At 40.9% G+C, this 21,656-nt stretch overlaps 1 protein-coding gene across 1 annotated transcript in view; it reads left to right on the forward strand.

Moving 5' to 3' along the window:
- Window positions 1-21,656, forward strand: part of ncanb (neurocan b) — a gene marked incomplete at both ends in the record, with an annotated part of 113,984 nt that overhangs the window by 29,895 nt on the left and 62,433 nt on the right. Inside the window, one exon of the mRNA XM_083888228.1 lies at window positions 21,183-21,299. Coding sequence (XP_083744354.1) covers window positions 21,183-21,299 — 117 coding nt within the window. The remainder of the gene's footprint in view (window positions 1-21,182; window positions 21,300-21,656) is intronic.

The following is a 21,656-nucleotide window of genomic DNA, read 5'->3' on the forward strand; positions in this document are numbered from 1 at the left end:
CTTTCTTTCTCGGACGCCATTGCTCACTGTAGCCAGAAGCACAACAACCTTGTGCAGCGACCCCTACTGATCGGGCGGGAAATTGCAGCGAGTGTCCGTCACCACGACGCAGAAGTATAAATGCTCGAGGCGTCTCCGTGGTGACGCAGACGAATAACGCATACGCAGTCGGAGAAGTATAATGTGGCCTTTAGTCCCATATCACCAGTTGTCTTATTACTGAGCCCTTTCCCTTATTTCCCTCCCCTTCTTAAAGTAAAGGCACACTTCAAAATGACACATTTCCAAGATTAACATTGAAGACGTTGTCTGTTGTCTCTAATATGCTTCAGACAAGTGCACAATAATTTCAATATAGTCCACGATAGCAATATGTAGCAACAGGCTTTTTTCTTGTGTGTTATTTTGTTTTTGATAGTGGTGTGTCGAATCACCAAAATCACACCGGGTCTGGGAATAATTATAACTCAGTTCCAAGTGACAGGTGGCAAGGGGTATGGGTAAAAATGAGAAATGAGATCAGGCCATACTATGTATATATATATACATATTATTTACATAATCTGTCCCTTCTTTCATTCTTGGCCCCGTCTCTCTCTCAGACATAATACATTCTTAATGTGTTCCTGTTCCTTCCTTTTGCCTTCACGTCCTCTTTCTCTCTCCTTCCATTCGTCTCATGTTGGTATGGCAGCAACTCCCCGTGCACTCAGGTGAGACCAACAAGGTCTTAGTGAAGTAATTAGAGGGTCAGAGTAAGTGCAATTAGGTGAATCGTGAAAAAGCAGAGATCCTAGTCCCCAACAAATCGATATAGACACAAACTAGGTGGAACTCGTAATTGACTGAGGTCTCTTTTTCCTTTCCTTTTTTTTTTGCTCATTTTCAGCATAACTTTTGTGTCTTTAACTTGTTTTCTGTTTATTGTATCAGTATCATGTTTGTCTTCGATTGCTATTATGTTTTTGTTGTTTTGATAAATACTCGATTTTCTCTTGTGGCAGAAAAACCACAACGTAATGAAGAGAAAAAAATAGCAGTCCTTGGGCCATTTGTCTCTCCCCTGTCTAATGTTGTAATCCTGACACTCAAAGTGTGCTGACCTAATGTTTCTCAGTAGATAATAATAGTTATTGTGTTTTCTAGGCCTAAAGTATTAGAACATTAGTCAAGTTGCTTAGTAAAATACATTTCTAAAACTTTTCTTTATGAGTCATTATGAGGAGAGGTCAGTGTGGGTAGTTGCATTTACATAAATGCTTTAATAGCGGTCATATTTTTGTTAACCTATAGAATTTAGAGTACATTGTGGTCTGCCAGAAATGCCAGATTGTGCACCAGCAACTATGCATGTCTATGCACTGGTCTGATACTGCATCTTTAACCCTTTAAGGTACTCACCAAGAAAAAAGCAAAGGAAAAATTATTTATTTGCATTTTTTAATATTTTATTTTATTTACTTATAACAATAACACAAATCAATATATTTTTTTATTCAACTTGTTTAATTAGACCCTACAGTATTTCAGATACAGGCCTCTACCAAACGGTTGAGACGTCTGTTCATAATAAACCTTGTTTGCATAATTCATAAAGTACATCATTCAGAACAAGTCACATTAAGTGTTAGTGAGTTCAGCTTGATGCATTTTTCAATGAGATATAGTGACTTAAAGTGTGGTCGACCAAATGGTTGAGTAGTACCTTAAAGGGTTAATTCCACCCAGCTAATGCTACACGACCAGGAATCAGTTCTTCTGGTGATATAAGTCGTAAAAAACAAGCAAGTTACAGGAAGGAAAATATGATCCTTGAACATCTTTGTTCTTAGACATTAACATGAAGAATGTGCAAAATGTTACTTTGTAAAATTTTGCACATTCTTCATGTTTTCACCAGCTTGCTCACTTGGCTTGCATGAATAACTTTTTAGCATTTTACCGCTGGAATACCGCCTTTCATCTTTTTCAAGTACACAGCAGTGGTGACCATCTTTTTAAGGCATGTTTTTGTCTCAGAAGAGCCATCTTGAGTGTTGTTTTCCTGTCTGTTTGCAGGAGACTGAGATACTTGACAAACCCTTAAGCAGCCCTTAATTCATTTACTGAACATGGAAAACCTTGAGAATCATTTCTTTACAAAGAAGTTCAAGCACATTAAATGTGCTCAAAAAAGATTAACAAAATGTTTGTTTTTTTCTCACTTCAGATACAATGCTAGTCCTCATTCTCAATATATTCTAATGCTGACATCTATTCCTACATCAGAGGAAAAACTCAAAGACAACAGTCAGTACAGCAGTACTTTTTCTGATTTGCTGACATTTGAATGCGAGTCAGAGGGCTCTGCTCTGGTTGAGTCATTAGAGGGAATGAGACTCCTCCCACTGTGTGACCTTTTGTACTTGTCAGTTATAGAACAGAGAATATTACAGCAGTGGTTGTCTGGTCATTACAGCCGAGAGAAAAAGACGGAGAGGAGGGAAAGGGCAGGAGGATGGACAGAGGAGGGGTCATACACTATACTGAGCCATCCCATGGGCCTTCGAGAGACCACATTGTCCCTCCTTGTTATTTTCTTCTTCTTTCCTTCTTTTCCTACGCAGCACTGCAGCTTTAAATGCCAGTTTGATACCGTGGCAAACAGGGTCCAGGATCACTCTCTGAGTTATAGCTGCCCTGCGCCTGTGCCTTACCCTGGGCTCAGGATGGATCAGACCTCTTGTCTCATCAATAACACTGCAGTTAACCCTCAATCAAATTACACTGTTACACTTGGCGGAGAAGAGCCAGTACAGGTTGAAGTGTGTGTGTTTGTGTGTACATGTTTGTTTGTTTTGGGGTCTGAAAGAAGGCGATAAATGGACACAGGGACGGGATGTTGTGGCATATCATCACTATGGGTCTGTGGATAGATGTTCAGTTTGGCTGCTTGATTACCTTGTCCTTGGACAGGCTTTCTGAATCAGTGAGAGGGGGCGCGTTCTCTGCGCTGCGTAGAAATCCATTGATTTCCCATGCCTCTGTGTCTCCTATGTGTTTCCCCGCTTTCCTTCCTTCTCTCTTTTCCTCGTCTCTGATTTCCTAACTATCCCCATCTCATCTCCCTCACTCCACCACCATCTCCCTCACTCTATGTCTTTTATTAATCTGCTGGTCATTCTTATGAGACTCCCAGCATAATGTTGTCATAGCCTCTTGAACTCCAGTGTGATGCGACTCAAGGAAGTCAATTGCCATCTAACCATATCTGTGTCCTGCACAATGTTCAGCCTCAGTAGAATCCCCATCACTGCCTTTTAAAAGAGAATGGCCTCCCTTCAAATCCATTCACTGTCTAATCTGTCATCCCTCTATCTGCTAATCAGCTCCAACTTCCTCTTTTTTCCTCTGTGGAGGAATTCCACCATTTTTTTTTACCCAGTTGTTGACTTTAATCCTTTGCTATCGGCTGCTGCTGCTTATTAAACAAATGGGATTTGTTGACAAAAATCCTTGAGGGGCACTGGGCTCCATCGTGGTGAAACTGCATTACACTGACTGAGCATTGGCTCTTTGTATCCTGTTAACCAGGGGAACGACTAAGCAACAACAAAAAATGAGCTCATATATAGTGTGGCGGAAACAAATGCAGTCCCTCCAGGATGCTATTGTCCAAACTGTTAATGTAAACCAAATTAAAGGGCATAACAGATAATAGCATGCAAAATACTGAGCCATAAACATAATATACACATCCCTAAAGTCACTATCTGATTGTTAAGATCCAGATGTGTGTGCTGTGGTGTCCTGCACAAATAAATGTAGTAGATTGTATTAGTGGTGGAACACAAACAACAACAACAAAGGTTGGGTAACAAATCATCTTCAAGTGCAAAACACTTCTTGACAATCCGGACAACATACACAAACAAATGACCATGATGATGACTACTGTTGCATCTGGATTTACAGCAAGCGCTGAAGTCATTTAGCCAATTGAAATGGTTTGTGGTAACATTAGTTACAAGTGACATGCTTGTTTGTTTGTTTGTTTGTGTGTTTGAGTGTGTGGTTACTTAGAACACACTTGGAACACTAACCACATTTAATTAGTTTGACACAGAAAAGGAATTGCCAGAGACTTTTTTTATACCAGAATTATACTAGCGAGGTGATTGTCGATGTTGTTTTTTTGTTTTTTGTTTTTAAATCATCATAAATATAATCAGGCTACAGCCAGAAGGAGTTGGAAATCACACTGAGCGGTGTTATTAACTACTCTGAAACTTTTAATCCACCAAACTTTGAAACAAAACATTCTAAATGAAACTTTGTGTAACCACCTGTGGAAATTACTCAATAAAAGAGAAGAAACTTTGCGACGGTAACAGCTTTCTAACAGTAATTAGTTCCATTACTGTAAAACAGACATGCTACACCCAGGCAAGAGCCTAAAGTAATCAGGCTGCAGTAAAAGCTACCACCTTATATTTAGTGTAAAATAAGCCTTCGAGCACCATTTGCTTTTGTCAAGTCACGAGAGAAATTAACGCAACTGTTCAAAAGATGAGTTTTTAGTAAAGCGTCTCAGCGGAGACAATGTGTTTTTGTTATCTGACATATTTTGTTATTCTTAAATGCTGAGATTGTGTCATAAATGGAAGGTAGCAAATATGAAGTATAATATGATATGGAGTGAACACAGAGAGAATAAGAGCAGATAAGAAGAAATGTGGAGATTAAGAAGAGTGACGATGAGATTAAAAAACAACAATGAGGTAGGACAGAGAGAGAGAGAGAGAGAGCAGTGACTGACTTTATCGCTGTTTTGTAAGTTATGATGAGCTAACGTGGTCACATATCACGCTAGATTAGATATGCTGAATTTCAGCTGTTTTCAACCTTCAGCAGTATTTTTTTTTTTTACACACAATTGCATGAACAGCAGTTCATGATGCACATCTTTCAGCAGACAAATCAAGTGCTGAGGCAGGACATTACAGCGAGTACAGATATAGAAGGCACATATTTGCTGTTTTGTGGAGTGTGATATTTTTTAACTGTAAAATTAAAAAACACTCAGTGACTAATAGGTCTAATTCAGCGAGTGGGCTGTTTCATGTGCAGCAGGCAAATTGCTCAAACAAAATATCTGTTATCGCAGAGTGCTCTCTGACATATTTGGGATTAAAAAGTGCTGATTTATATACGTATAAAAGTCAATGACACGGACGGCAATGTTTGTAAAGCTAATGCACCATCAAATTTTGAGTTTAGCATTCTGCAGTGAGCTGGAAAAAACACGAGGAAAGCTGTCTTAAACAAGCATTTTTATGGCATCATAAAAACATACTTTATTTTCTTTGCTCCCACAACAAAACCAGATGATTATTCAGCGTCTATGAGCCCCATCGCAGGCAGCTGTTTATTTCCCAGATAGTATGACCCACAGCTCCTGTTATGGCAACTGAATGACTGAACCTCTTGACTGGTTAGTGATTGCAGATCTGCAACAAAGCAGCAAACACAAGGTTGTTTTCTTTAGGAGCACTTTTTCTTCTCACAGACTTTTCAAATATAATTTGGTTGGCAGAGCAAAGTGTTCTGTTAACTTGAGCAGCATACTAACAAAGAATAATCTGTTTCCCTGGGCCAAACATATGCTCTTGTCACGTGTTTGCTTCATTAGTACGGCGCCGTAAGCCCGTGTGTTCAAAAAGCATTGTTGTGAAATCATTTGTGGTCCCGCGTTCATACGTTGAACAGTCAATACCTTTGTATTTTATTACAACATTACAATAATCAGTGTAATCCTCATATCAACCAAAAATAGCAAATGCTTGTTCCTCCAGGCTTTTGGACAACATATAAAGCAGGTAAAGTGAAGCATTTAGCCACATGGCAGACTCAGTCATCACCTGCTCGTCGTCTCATCTGATTTTTATTGTCGTCATTTTCATTTAGCTGCCCCTGTAAAGTAGATTAGAGAGGCCCATATGTCAACCCAATAAAATCCCAGATAATGATACACATTGAAATGTGCTTGTGTCTTTCCCCCGCATACATGCTTATCTGTGACTTCCTATTGTCAGGTACAGCCTTAGGGCCCCTGAGGGTACGTAAAGTTTCCTAAAGCGCAGAACAACATCACCTCTCTTTTCTACCGATTGGGACAGAAAGCTTAGCGGGGAGCTGTCAGAGGAAATATAATCCTCTGTGCGGAGTCACTATGTGGCTGTTCAGAGCGAGAGACTAACATGAGCAAGTTATATGGGTAACAATTACAGCGGGGCATTCAGGTGTCATCAGATTAAACGTGAAGAATCTGCTTCCGTTTTTCTGAAAGAACATTTCATTGGTCTATCTGTATGTCCTCTTAGAGGGCAAAGGAGGGAGAGGGAAAAGCCACTGTCACAGGTGCTGCGGCATTTCAGATCGGTTTTAGGCCTAGTTCATTACATACAGGTGATCTGATCACACTAAGACCGCATTATCAGGATGGATTAGAAACGGCATCCTCAGCTGACGTCTGATCTATGGCTGTTAAGAATTGTGTGTTTTTCTAATGGTTAAAATGTTGTTTCCTGTAACAACAGTGTGCGTAGAGCTCATGTTACTCAGCTTCTCTCATCTCTCTTTTTTGCTCTTTCTCTCTCACACACACATTGACATCAGACACATCTGTGCTGTCAGACTCGTTAAACACATCACTTTATTCTCGCAAACACATAGGACGTCAGTGGGTTATCTCATATCGTTTGGTCACAGGAAAGCCTCCAGGACGCACTTTAATACCTGGTGTGAACAATCAAAACACAGGGAATGGATGTTAATTTCCAGGTCTGAATGGGGTATTCTTGAACTATGTTCCTGTCAACTAATGCACCCCTTTGTAGCTTCAACAGTGTTGTATTTTAGCCTTTCAAGTTCAGAGACATGACGCACTGTTCTAAGCACCTGAGCATAATTTATACATATTTATATAGTGCTTCTATGAAATGGCAGCGCTGCAAATTACAGCCCATTGCTGACTAACAGGTGTTGTGTATAGAAATGTGTTGTCCAGTTTAATTTAACATGAAAGTGTATAGGACTGGAAAGAAAGAATTTATTGTTCACAGTGGACAAACACATGCTCTGTGAGGCCACTGTGACCTTCGATCTTTGATCCATGAGTCCCAATGAATGTTTGAATGCCAAATTGAGATGGATCTTATTCGCTCACCCTCATGTCCAAATGGCAGATGGATGGATACCACAAAAACATAATAGTTTGGGTCACAGCAGCTGCTCATGTTGAGGTATTAGGAAAGGAAAAGTAATCTAAAACAAAGTTGGACAATATTACACAAACAACTGAGTGTTCCAGCGATTGGGAGATTGCCTCGGGTCATTTAGAATGCAGTGTCTGTGTCTATCTTTGCTCATTTGGTGGGAGGGGAACAAGACAAAGATCCTCCATCCCAAATCATTAGTATTTAATGACCTGAGGATGAGACTCAACAATTTTTTTTTTCTAATGATCCTTTTCTACTGCAGCTTTAACTTCTACTTTTATTACCTCTAAATGAGAATGATCAAGATATAACTTTATTAAGACGTGAACCTGCCCAGCAGACACAGTTAAAATAAGGGTTCTATTATGCCCGTGCCACATTGAACAAGATTTAAATAGCAGAATTACTGAGATGTTACTCTTGCGCGTTCATTCTCCATTTGCAGTCAGACACACGCACATCTGTCAGCGACTCAGCCAGTCACACATGCTGGCACACGCTGATGGAAATGGAGCTTCCTGCCATCAAGGTTAACAGTGAAATGCATGATTTGAAATTGAGGTATTTTCAAGCTACAGAGGAGTGGCACGGGAGAGGATGAGTGGGCCCAGCTGGGGATTTTGAGCCGCCAGATTATCTGACTGACGATTGCTTTTGCTGGCACTGACGGCAGAGACGAGCAGTGGCAGTGGCGTTTGTCTCCCGGCATCAGTCACAAAGCATCATGCAGCGTTCAGCCCACAGTGGGTGTAACGGCTGAGGGATCTCATTGTGTAGGGCATGTCAGACACACCCATAGATCTGTCCCAACAGCGGAATATTTATAGACAGAGGGAAAAATGACAGGTCCTGAGGGGAGGAGCGTTGGGTACAGGTGGTGGCTGCAGAATCTGTTGAACAAAGAAAGAGAGCGTTTGTTAAATACCACAATTGCTTCAAGGAATTTTTGAGAAAAAGATAGGGATAGACCTATTATTGGCCAGGCCGATTATAGGCATTTTGATGCATATCTATAAATAAATAACATTTCAGTCATGTTGAAATTGACGCCAATATTTTCACTTTTACTGCAAATGAATATCTGCTCCAAATATCGGCTATCGGCCTCCTTGACTACTAATAATCGGTATCGGCCCTGAAAAAATACTTATCGGTCTATCTCTAGAAAAAAGTGCCTTTGTCAGACTCTCTGTTGGTGGGTTCACTGTGTGGTCATGTAAACTTGATCTTTCCTGAGTTTGAGCACGTCTCAAGGCAAACACTGTTGCCCACTTCTTGCTTCCTGTTCTGCTGTCAGAACAACTTATTGATAGTATCCACTCTGAATTATTAACATGCAGGCAAGGGGTGAAAAAGATCTGCCAAAGATTTTTCTGCAACATTTCATTCTGGTTTCAGACCATTTTCGTTGTGGCATTTTAAAAGTCCAGTGTGTGTCATTGAGAGGTCAACCCTCCCCTTCTCAGGTGTGTCAGGAAACGACCGGTGCCTTTGTGTATCAGACAAAGGATATCTGTCCTTTTGTTTGAGGAGTAAGCTTTCGCTTCATAATGCAAAATGCAAATCCCAAACAACCATCTATCCATCCATCTTCTACAGCTCCATCCTCCACACAAGGGTCAAGGGGGGGCGTCACGTCAATCCCAGCCGACACAGGGCGACGGATCCTTACATCGATCCTTACATGATTTAAAAGTTAAAGCGATTACACACTTAAATAAACATATATCTGTAAATAAACCCTCCCAAAAGTTACATATTGGACCTTTAACAACGGCCTCACAACAAATAAAATCAAATAAAACAAGGTCAGTGCAGGGGTGACCAAACATACTTTTCAAATCATCTAATATTGGCTGAGCAAAATATGTGCCGGAGGTTTTTGGAGGAGCGAGGTATTAAAAGGAGGGTTCGGTGATTAATCACTGTCTTCTCAGCCAGTCACATTATTGGTCTCATCCTCTCCAAGCAGCTGTGCCAATCACAGCAGGACACAGAGCAAATTGGCTTTAACAGGCGGGAATATAGTGTTTTCTGTGAGCTGCAGAACAGCAAACGTACAGCTACACACATATGATGTTACTTTATAAGGTGAACTCAGTGAATGTGTGCTTGCTTGTTTTCATAGTGTGTGTGTGGTGACATAACAGCTGTTCTGTAAAGTTGATTCATCTGTAACAGATTCAGCTAAAACCATTGCAGTCACTGTGGTAATTGCACTAAAAACTGCATTAAAAAAAGAAAATGTTTTCCCCCCATATGTCAAAAACAAAGTCACCCACTCAAATATCAGTTGCACCATCCTTAGCTTTAATTACAGCATGCATTTGCATAAGCATTGCTTCAATAAACTTATGCAATGTCGCAACATTTATTTCATTCCACAGTTGTTGTTTTTTTTTTGCCAATGTATTTATGATGGAGTTGGACTGTTAAGTCTTCTCCAGCATGTCCCATAGATTTCAAATAGAGTTAAGGTCTGGCGACCAATCCATGTGTGAAAGTGCTGTCTTTTGCTCCCTGAACAACTCCTTCATAATTTGATGAATCTTGACATTGTCATCTTGGAATATGCCCCCAAAAAACCCCCGGTCAGCTGACCTTATCTTTTGGGGCACATAATGTTGCTGAATCTAGACCTGACCAACTGAAGCAACCCCAGGTCATAACAATGCCCCCACAGACTTGCATTGTCAGCCAAATATTAGAAATGTGTGACCTTTTCCTGCCTGGAAAGTGCCTTATACTTCTGAATCATCCATCCATCCATGATCTGTACTGCTTGTCTTTTTCCAGGGGGAGCTGAAGCCAGTCCTGGCTGTCTCTGGGCCAGAGGCAGGGGAAATTGTGAATAGACTAGCAGGACCAAGCTTACAGAGACTAACAACCATTCACATCTTACATTATTCACAACCCAGGGCAGTTAAGAAGTCTCCAATTAACCAAACCCTAATCTGCATGTGTTTGGACTGTGGCAGGAAGCTCTAGTATCTGGAGAAAACCTACGCACACACACTCAGGGAAAACATGCAAACTTCACACAGAAAAGTTCCAGGCAAACAGGGATTTAAACTTTCTCGCTGTGAGTGCTAAACATTGTTCTGAGGCATCATTTATGAAAAACAACAATTTATAAAATCAGGTGTTTGGGTAAAATTAAGTAAAATGAACAGATAACAGATAGAGCAGGGAAAAACTGACAGTGGATCATGATCTGAATTTGACAGTTTCAAGCTGAAACGTTAGATACATGACTCTCCTAAAGCCTTCAGGTGACAGTGTGGATTCACTGCGTGATGATGTTGATGAATCTGTCAAAGTGTCTGTTCCTAACACATTTTCATGACCAATTCAGTAAAGGCCGACTAAAGTGTGGTGAATACACACCCAGATTTAGCTGAATCGCCAACACCCTTGCTTCCTGCACTCTCTTATTTATTGCCTTTAGCATGCCAACCGGAGCCTGAGACACACACATTTCACTAAGTTCACACGATCACACGTGACATTACTCACGCTGCTGATAAGTGATAAAAGTCACCACACATAAATTAGTAATCTATGAATTGGTGATGCAGAGAAGGCAGATTGCTCTGGGTCGTTCAGAAATTAGTATTTCTTGTTGCCGGGTAAATACACTGGTTGCAGAATTGACACAACAACAACTTGAGAGCCCTGTTGCCAACTTTTCATCTCGAGGAAAAGACTGAAATCTTTTACAGTGGCTTTTGGAGCAAATTGAAAATCAGAAGCAAATGTCTCCTTGCCTAATTCTACATCATGGTCGAAAATCTATTGTTCAATTTCCATAATTTAATTTGATAGCATGATAATCGTGCATGCAAGCATGACTGCGCTGTTACTTGATGTGTAACAATACATGTTCTGTGATTCTAATCATGTTGGTCACACTATGGATAATTTATTATAGATCACTGACAGAAGCTGTTACACACTTTCTCGCACGTTGAGTGTGTTAGATGTTGTTTGATAATTAGAAAAATAAACAGCAAATGCAGTTGATTCAATATTTCGCAGTGCTTGGAAAAATGAACTTCAGGAGAGAGTGAAGAAAAGAGAGGGGAAAAACGTCAAAGTGGATAGAATGCGTTTGTGATGATAAGCCAGGATGGATTATTTTCCTGCTTCTCTGACAGCTCGGATAATGGAATTTATTTAGGACGAATGGAGACGCCACAAGTGCCGCTCTTGTAACAATAGATTCTCAATTTTTTCGCCAGTCTTGTCATACAGATCTGCTGAATTGGGCTGCGCTGAATCGCTGGCATGTTCTTTCTAGCCTGGTCCTCTCCAGGCTGATTCAGTGTGACGCCGGGTCCATGAGGTGCTCACTAAGAGCACATCTGCAGCTTTCTGCAGTCTCACACTGCTGGCACTGTGGCTAATTGCAAGTGTCATGCTTGTGTGTGTGAATGTCGGTTTGTGTTTTCTCCTGCACAGAAGAGGAAACATATGCAGTTTAAAAACTGGGCTGATGGAAATGCTGGCCATGAATTTTTATCTCTATACTTTTTATTGCAATAGTATTATACTGGGTCAATGTTTTTAGTTTTTCTTTTACTTGCATATCCACATCTATATTTCAATCCCCGAGTGGATTTACCTAAACTTGAAGGGTGTGGAATTATTTGCACAGAAAATTCAGGGCCATACTAAGTTCTTGACTACATAAAGAATAACATAAACTCTTCCAGTGGCTGTAACTGCCTCATTTATCAAGGTCAGATGGTTGTGAATGAGCTCACTCACCAGAAAACTGCTGCACTCCATAGGGCTAAAGAGTCTAAGTCCATCCAGTTGTGTATGTTTCGAGTTGTAGTGATGTTCCAAAGAGGCCCTTTTCAGGATTTGGACCACTGATGGACATAGTTCATCGCTTTTTTTCCACTGGTCAACAAACTCACAACATCTGGCGTTTGCAGTGGGAATGGATACCAGTAGCATTAACTCCCAGTTTTAAGAACAATGCAGTACACTCTTAGAAATAAAAGTGCTAAGTAGAACCCGGAACCCTTAGTGTTACCAAGAACCCTTGAAAAACCCTTTCTTTGGGAAAGGATTTTTCAGATGCAGATGGTTCCAGGTAGAACCTCAGCCCTTGTAGAAGTATCTACACATAAAATTGTTCTGGTACCGATGAGTTGGTGTCTTCTACTGCATTTTCTGTTTTCCAAGGCATTGTTTTCCTCGCGGTTGGTGGAGATGTCAGCACACACTTTCTGCATGGAGTTTCCATGTTCTCCCCAGATTTGGGGATTGGGGAAATTTAACGTCAGTGTGAGTGTGAGAGTGAATGGTAGTTTGTCTCTTTGTGGTAATGTGATGAACTAGCTGAGATTGGGACCAGTGAGGATAAAGTGGTAGAAGATGAGTGTTTACCAGCGCATTTATTCTATCAAACATCACTCAGGATAGAACAAATATAGATATAAAAAACTGCTCATTGTGGCATAAAGAAAGTTATTATGAGTCGCCAAATGTCTTTTATTGCAGAAAAAACAAATTGGTCTAATAAGATTTTTCTTGTATAAATGATCTTGAGGACTGCAAACTTTCAACTTTGATGTATACGAAAAAGATATGACTGTAAATTGATAACAGCTGGTTTTAAATAGCTGACTTGATTGCACCTTCTTCATCATCAGCATCATTCTCAGTAAATATTTAATGCTGTGGTTCACAGCACGGTCTGACCCTATAGACTGCAACCACTGTCATTTTCACCCTTGAACACACACAATCAGCCACACAGAGAGAATACAGACAGAAATAGCACCTCCCTTTCCTGTAGCACTCATCAATCCTCTTTTGTCCGAGGTTGCTCTCCTCAAGCTCAGGACAATGATCACATCACTACCTGCTTCATCTTCAACCTTCCCTCAAAGATGCACAGGCCCAAAAGGATTCAAGGTTGTGTATGCAGCCTTTCAAATGGTCAATCTGGTTTCCTTGTGAGTATTTATGGTAGCTTATCAGTTGTCCTTGAGCCGCTGAGTCAGCAGCTGAACAGGTGCTCTGCTCCCCTATTAAGTTTTACATTATAATTCTGAACAACAAGCAACTTTAACGTGTATATGACCCCTCTTTGATTAATAGTACTGTAGTTTCCTGGCCATTTTACAACCACATGTCCAGATTAACTTCATCACCAAGCCCTGGAATTTGATTTCATGTAGCTTCAGCAACAAGCAAACATAACCTTTATTCCCATGTATTGTGCTTTTTTTTGGCCTTTCTTGGCCACACGTTCCGTCCTCCTGCTGCTCAAAAAATGTAAATCAAACACTTTGAAGTAATCATACACTGTATTAAGGTCTGCATCTGTGCCTCAGAGAGAGGTTTTATCAATACTTTAACACAAATTGCCTTCATTCTAAGTGCAGATTACCCACTCACCACAAAGAGAAAATAACAACCTAAAACAACAGTTTATTGAGTAATTTTCTGTTGTGACCTGTTCCACTTGAATGTTGCATGATTAAACAGTGCAATGACTGACTTTGTGTGTGATTGACCAGTTTGTCAATTATTGTATACCACAACAATACTGGTGTGTTTCCACATTGCATTACCAATAATTCAGACATGTGTGATGTGGCGTAAAATCAGAACTAAATGCACATAATACACATTGCAGCCATTATTGAGAATATAAATATTTCACCCTTTAGATGTATAGAGGCATTACAGCTATAACGGCTGTGTTTAACCCCACACTTTGCAGTTTAGCACAGCAATCCACGTGGCTCTTACCGTTCTGTGTGCCTCGGTACCTTTTAAGGACGTACTGTAGCATTAAATTTTAACAGGACGGCTCTTGCAGGGCCAGGTGATGGCTTATCACACCCATAGAACGGGAACACAAGAGCAGGCTGAGGCATGATCTGTCTCAGCAAAGCTATTACAAGGTTCAGTGGGTCTAAGCACAGCCACACGGTGTGTGTGATAAGCAGGTGTATGTACAGTAAGTGTACGTGTGTGCAGTTTTGCTGCGAGCGCACGTTTTTGTCGCGGAGTTTCTGTCAGCACAAGCTTTTCTGCTTCAGCCTCCGTTCAAACGAGTTCTCTTACCACTCAGCTTCAGATGTCAGAAGACGATTCTAAATCCATAAAATGTGTACATTGACATCAGGGAATAGATTCCCCCCCCAAAAAATTTTTTTAAGATCATTTATGATGACCTCGTAGGGCAGACAGATGTCACATAGAAGATGTTTTAAGATACTCCTCACAATATTGGAGGGAAGTTGAAGTATCTGCTAGGAAGGTTTTGAACTTGCAGTATCTACGGAGTCTGAATATGCGTCACACAGCAAAAACGTCAGCACTGAAAGCTGAACCCCAGCAATTCTTCATTCTATCCCCATGTGTTTGTGCTTTCTACCCAGACTGCCTCTCTCTCTCTTTCCTCCTTGCCTTTCCAGACTCCAGCTTTCTCTCTCTCTTCTTTTCTTTGTATGTTTCACACAGAAAAAGAAGTGGGGATGGAGGAGGCAACCTATTTTCAGACCAGCGTGTAATTAATCATAAGCTAGCAGCAAGCATTAGGAGAGGAGGACTGTATGATAGTACCGTCTGTGACTTTCTGTCCCACCTTTCATGACATTTTCTCCCATTTGTTCTAAATCCATCACTTGTGCTACTAAACTTTGATTTGTACACTGTCCTTTTATTTATTCAAGGGACTTTTTCTTTTTTTCTTTTTTAAAAAAAATCTGGCTTATTAATTGTCATTTAATGGGCACAAGCATATACACACACATTTATAATTAAATGCCAAATATAAAGGAATAACTATAATCCTGAGCAACACATTTTACAGTCCCGATAAACCAAGTAAACACAAAATGCCGTTTTTAAGTGATGATTTTATTTATTATAGAAAAAAAATGGCCCCAGGTGGAAAAAATAATTGCCCCCAACACCTAATAAGTGGTTGTGTGCCACTGTTGGCAGCAACAACTGCAATTCAGCATTCACGATAACTGGCAATGAGTCTTTCACATCACTGTGGGGGAATTTTGCGGAATTGTTTTAATTCGGCCATATTGGAGGGTTTCTGAGCGTGAAACGCCTTTTAAGGTCATGCCACAATATCTCAATTAGATTCAAGTCCGGACGTTGACTCGGTCACTCCAAAACCTTAATTTTGTGTTTTTTAAGCCATTCAGATGTGGACTTGCTGATGTGTTTTGGATCATTGTCCTGCTGCTGAAGTGCACTTTAGCTTGACATCACAAACTGATGGCCGCACATTCTCCTTCGGGATTATTTGGTAGAGAGCAGAATTCATGGTTCCATCAATCACAGCAAGTCGTTCAGGTCCTGAAGCAGCAACGCAGCCCCAGACCATCACTACCACCACCATGTTTGACTGTTGATGCATGATGCTCCTTTCTGAAATGTTGTGTTACCTTTACACCAGCTGTAACAGGACGCACACTTTCCAAAGAGTTCAACTTTTGTTTGGTAGGTCCACAGAATATTGCCCCAAAAGACTTCAGGGATCGTCGAGATGCTCTTTTTGGTCAGCAGTGGTTTTGACTTTGGAGCTCCATTTTTGCCTCGTCTCCTTCTTATGGTTGAGTCATGAACACTGACCTTAACTGAGGAAAGTGAGGCCTGCAGTTCTTAAGATGTTGTGACCTCTTGGATGAGTCTTCGCTGCGCTCTTGGGGTAATCCTTGTAGGCCCTCACCATGGTTCGCTGGAGTCCCAAAGCCTTAGAAATGGCTTTGTAACCTTTTCAGAAAGATAGATGTTAATTACTTTGTCTCATCTGTTCTTTTTTTTGCGATCTTTTGGCCCACGTCACTTACAGGTTCTATTCAAGTGATCTCTTGATTCAAACAGGTCGGCCAGTAATCAGACCTGGGTGTGGCGAGCTCAGCTTTCCTGAAACATTTAAGTGTGACGAACATGCAGGAAATCAGGACGGGGGCAAATACTTTTTCACAGCCCTGCGTGTTGCCTCTTAAGAGCTGATTCCGCTGCAGTCGTCACCCTCACCCATAAGCTCTCCATCTTACCCTTATGCTGTACATATGATGTTGTTGTTAAGTGTGCAGGATGTGGCCAGATGGTGAAGAGCACAGTCTCATTTGTGCGTAATAAGTCGTGACTAATTGTCTGCAGATTGGATCAATGTCTTCTTCTGCCGCAGCTCAGTACTTTTGACATTTATCAGTGCGGGTAAATGGCAGCTGAGGAAAAGTCTCCTCTCACGATTAAGGCAATTTTGCTGGCATCTGGTGGACTTTGGTCAACAAGTCCTTTCTTTGTGGAGGAAAAATGGACCTGCGGATATATTTCTAAATATTATCTTAAGCATTTAAACAGTTACTGCTATCCAAAGCACTTTATTTGTGGTGGTTGCCAAACTTTGCAAACTGCATTTATACTCAACATTATGCCGTGTTCATGCACATACCCAAACACATACATTACAGTCCCGGTGTCTGTTTTATATTTTTTATACACAGAACTTATTCTGATAGATTGAAAGTGTCGCTGCTTTGGAGCAGCAGAGTCACAACAGCGGAAAATTAACACCAACAAGGCCACAATAGTCGACTGTAAAAAAAAAAAATATATATATATACACATACATTAAATATCCACCAACAACGTGTATGAGAGAGAGAGAGAGCGAGCATGGACTAACCTTGGCTGTAGCTTTCTGTTTTGCTTCCCTGGCCAGGACAAAAGTATCGACACCATGTCGTCAAATTACTCTGCTTTTATTCGTCGCCATTATAACACTTGTCCACTGCGGTGTCCACTGCGGACCCTTGTTTTTCATTTTTTGAGAGGGCAGTTATTGGACGGCAGTGGGTTGTGGCAACAGACCAAAACATAAACCGAGTTTGCGGCCCACCAGTGCAAGTTTAAATTGCGAATAAAGTGGCTGCACAGTTGTTATCAACGAAACACCCACAGGCATCGGGCACTAGCTTTGCTCCAGTTTTTCCAATCAGCAGTCGACAGTGCCGTCCATTTAAGACCCAGAAGAGATGATGGATTAGTTATAAGACGTGTCACTGTCATCTTCCATGAGGGCAAAGAAAAGCCACGTGCAGCCCTGATGCAGATATTAGTCTTACAGTCAGTGTGTGTGTGTGTGTGTGTGTGTGTGTGTGTGTGTGTGTGTGTGTGTGTGTGTGTGTGTGTGATTGACTGGAGGGGGACGGCTGTGATGACTTCACCTTTTGACTCTTGCAGTCATCCTTGGCGGCTGCTTGACGAGCCGGTCCTCATCTGTCACAGTTCCACTGTGTGCATCACTTCATTTTCCACTGCAGTAGACACATGTCCACATGGGCTATGTGGCGTCACAGTGGGATGGATGTTTGCGTGGCTCAGATTTAATACCATCACTGCACATGCAGAGGTATCCCAGACACACACTTTGATCTTCACCCCCAGCGTAATGAGAGGGGGGATTTATGAATTATATTATAAATTGTAACATATACAGACATTCTGTTGTAATGGTTTTTCTTTGTCAATCAGCTGCCATTGTCTACTACGGTGTCTATGAGACAGGAGGTTGGGTGGGTGGTCCTCTTTAGCAATAAGACACATTTTGTCTCGATATGTATCCATTGTTGCAGAATCTCCGCCGAACATTTTACTGTTGGATTGATCATCTGTGTCCTGTGTCACCTGAAAGCCTGGTTTGTACTTGCTGTATCCAGCTTGAGGCTGTGTGTGCTGGAAATAGGCAAACTCTAAGTCTAATGCCACTGAATGAGGGACATCTGCTTAATGTGCCCTGACTAAAATGTTCTTCTTTGAAAGGTTTAAATTTAACTCACTCGTCACTGTGAAAAAGGTCCATTGATGCACGGTCTTGAATAAAATGTCTTCTTTTTGTAGCCCCTGTGTTATTAAAGATTCTGCTGCTTCTGTTGTTTTGCTTTACCTGATAAAATCTGTTGCTATGTCTTTTTTTTTTTTTTTCTGCCTCTAGTTAATGTTTGGACCATTTCTGTTGCTGCAGACTTTCTCTCAATTCTCAGAGTTTTTTCACAGCATTTTTTTGGAAATCTTGCACAGTGATAATAATTCTCTTTAGGCTCTAAAATACAACCGTTCGAGCCAGCACGAGAGACGTTGTGTGTCAGTGTGGTTCTGTGCAGTAAATAGTTTGCACTCATGGTGCTCTCACCTTCACAAATTGGCAGATTTTCAAACAGCTGCTGAGTTTCTTATCACCTAAAATGAGCTGTGAAAACAGCAACAACAAAAAAAAAGAGTCAAGTTGAGAAAAAAAGAAAAGAAAAGAGTGTTTTCAAGTTGTTAGAAAACTTGAAAACTTTCTTTGGTTATTACTTTTGACCTCCACAGGCACAAACTATTTTAAAAAATGTGATCTTGATCTTTCCACAAGAGAAATTCACCACTGATTAACTGAAGAGTAACCGACCACATGAAATTAAAATAACTATAATTAATTATTTAGAATAGACTAATAATTAGTGCTGGGCACTAGGTTCACGCATGACGACTGCCCGGAAAAAGACGTGTTCACCTGCCGCGACACCGGAGTCCAGGCACCGTTTACCAGTTAGCACCGTTAGCTGCATTAGCTCCTTTAGCGGCGGTTAGGACGCCTACAGTCGAACTGGAGCGGTCTGTTTATTAAACGAAAATAGCAGCGCTGCAAATAACTAGCGTACCTGTGTACTGCATATGTGTGCCTCTGTTTTTAAAGTTTAGCGCTACTTTAGAGACTCATTTTAACAATCCGGAGTCACGTAAACATGACGTCACACGTGTCTTTTTCCAGACAGTCGCCATGGAAACGCATCCTGCGTTAATGTACGTTAACGCTGACGCCGTTAACCGCCACTATCGTGTTAACGCGCCCAGCACTACTTATAATTATTTATAATTGTCTTTTGGGACAATTTATTATTTGATCAACACAGGTCACACAGCTCCTCTTCAATGGTAATGGTTAAGCTACAGAAACTCTATCTATCTATCGACAACAAAAGCCCCATGAACACACACACACACACGCACATAGAGATACACACACGTCATACATCTTAGGAGTTATCACCAGCGATTATGAGCACATTGAAATTTTAGACTAACCATTAACAGCAATCAGTTCTTCTTAATTGACTCTTATTAAGCTATAACCACTGATAACTATTTACATAATCAAACCATCCATCCATCCATCTTCCATCACTTTATCCTCCACATGAGGGTCACGGTGGGTGCTTCGCCAATCTCAGGTGACCATCATGGTTTAGCATGAATTATTGGGGAAGACAAAGATAACATGATCCCGCGGATGGCTAAAATGTGTTGCGTTCATTGCCATGTCGTAAACGGTTAGAGATCTATTTATTACAAGTTTACGCCATTTGTGTTCAGGAAAACAATTAAAAAGATGACTATTTTACTCTATGTTTCACTAAAATTACTTATATCAATTAATGCGACCTAACCCAACGATCGAGAAACAAGAAAAAAGAAACAAGTCGCTCAGATTGACCATATTCACTGTGCTTTTAACCTATCATGCCCTGCTTAGTACTTGCTCCATTAGTGTATCATTAACCTTAAAGCAATGTATGTTTTCACATCACGTACAGTGTTGTCCCTCTCTCTAACCTCATCCCCACTGCTGTTGATTTAAGAAAATGAGCCTGCCTGTAAGGGTTTTTTCTCATTTGTTGAGTCACTTCTATGTATTTTCAAAAGCAGCCTCTCCATCATCTCCCTTGCCCAGTATGTCAACACCAGCCTTTCTGCAGCAGTCGGAGTCTGTCTCACACATTTCACAGGAAATTGAACACACACACTCACATCATATCTCACCAGCATGCAAAGACAAACATCCGCAAATAATCTCACACAAACACATGCATGACCACACACGCAGATATATATATATATATATGTATATATCTGTATATATATATATGTATATATCTATATATATATATATATATATATATATATATATATATATATATATATATATATATGCAAATGAAAAATATTCCCAGTGTTTCAGAGGAAGTGCCCTGTGTGTTCTGCCCAAAAACTCTCTGCTCATACATGATTGAGTGAGTCTGGGTGTTATTATGGAGACGATGCAGAGTATTAGATGGCCTCAAAGATTGTGTCAGGGGCTGAAATCCCATCAGAATTTCATAATAAAAAGACACTTAATCTAGTTTCCCAACACTGGTTCTTTGCACTCACAATAAAAACTCCTGATGCCCGCTCTGCACTGTAACCATGCTTATCAAATTTCCTCCCTCTCTCCCATCCTAAAATATAAGCTCAATAATTACGACTTAATCTTCCTAATATCCACCATTCATCTGCCAAAACATTTCCCAGGAAGAGGCACGGAGTTATAGCCCAGCAGCATTAAATATGTTTATCTCCTCTCTGACGCGGTAATGTGCCATTAAAATAGGTGCCTACTACTGTACGTGAGTGGGTGATAATCAGCTAATTTATGAGGACCTTGAGTCATCGGTAAGACCTGGGATTAGAGGCAGGAGAGCGGCAGGAGGGGGTGGACTCAGCAAAATTGTCTTTTACCGGGTCACGATAAACATAGGCACAACAGAAGCAACAACAGCCAATCTGTCACCTTGTAGAAATGCATGATGATAGGAAGAGTCTACAAGCTGCCTGCTCAGTTTTTTTTTTCTTCCTCTGTTGCTTCTGTCAGGCAGCAGTGGGAGGATGAGCTGTGTATGGATAATGAGAGGGGGTATAATGCCAAATCATTGCCTGCCACAGTTTGTCAACATTGCAGGCACCTACTTAATGCTCTTCCTCTGTAAGAAAATAAATTATAAATTCACTTTTGTCACTTAACCCTCCTCCTCATCCTCCTCTCTCTGTCTCGCCTTTTCACAGTGGAGAATAACCCGTGCCAGAACAACCCCTGTCTCCATGGAGGGAGCTGCCTGCAGGAAGGTGACGGCTATAGTTGCTACTGTCCTCAGGGCTTCTCTGGGGAGAGCTGCGAGATCGGTGAGTTAGGTTTCTACTCAGAGGGAGTCTAACCACAGAGGGTGGCAAGTGCAGACTCATGCTGTGTCACTGTGGCAGAAGGGAACGAGAGACAGCCATATGCTGCGCTAACATTTAGCATATGTTCTTTCGGGCTTTCAGTGTTTCTTTAAAAAGTATCATGTGATATTTGCATCCCTGTTGATTACGGTACTCTCACTGTGTAATTTGAAGGTTTGAATAATAAGGGCCTTTCTGCACTCTCTGTGTGTGTTTCCTCCCACAGTCCAAAATCATGCAGATTTGGGGATTAGGGAAATTGGACAATCTAAACCAGGGGTTTGACAAATAATCTGTCAAAAAGAAACAATTGTTCAC

The sequence above is a fragment of the Microchirus variegatus genome (genome assembly GCF_963457635.1).
Source record: "Microchirus variegatus genome assembly, chromosome: 4".
In the NCBI taxonomy this organism is placed as follows: domain Eukaryota; kingdom Metazoa; phylum Chordata; class Actinopteri; order Pleuronectiformes; family Soleidae; genus Microchirus; species Microchirus variegatus.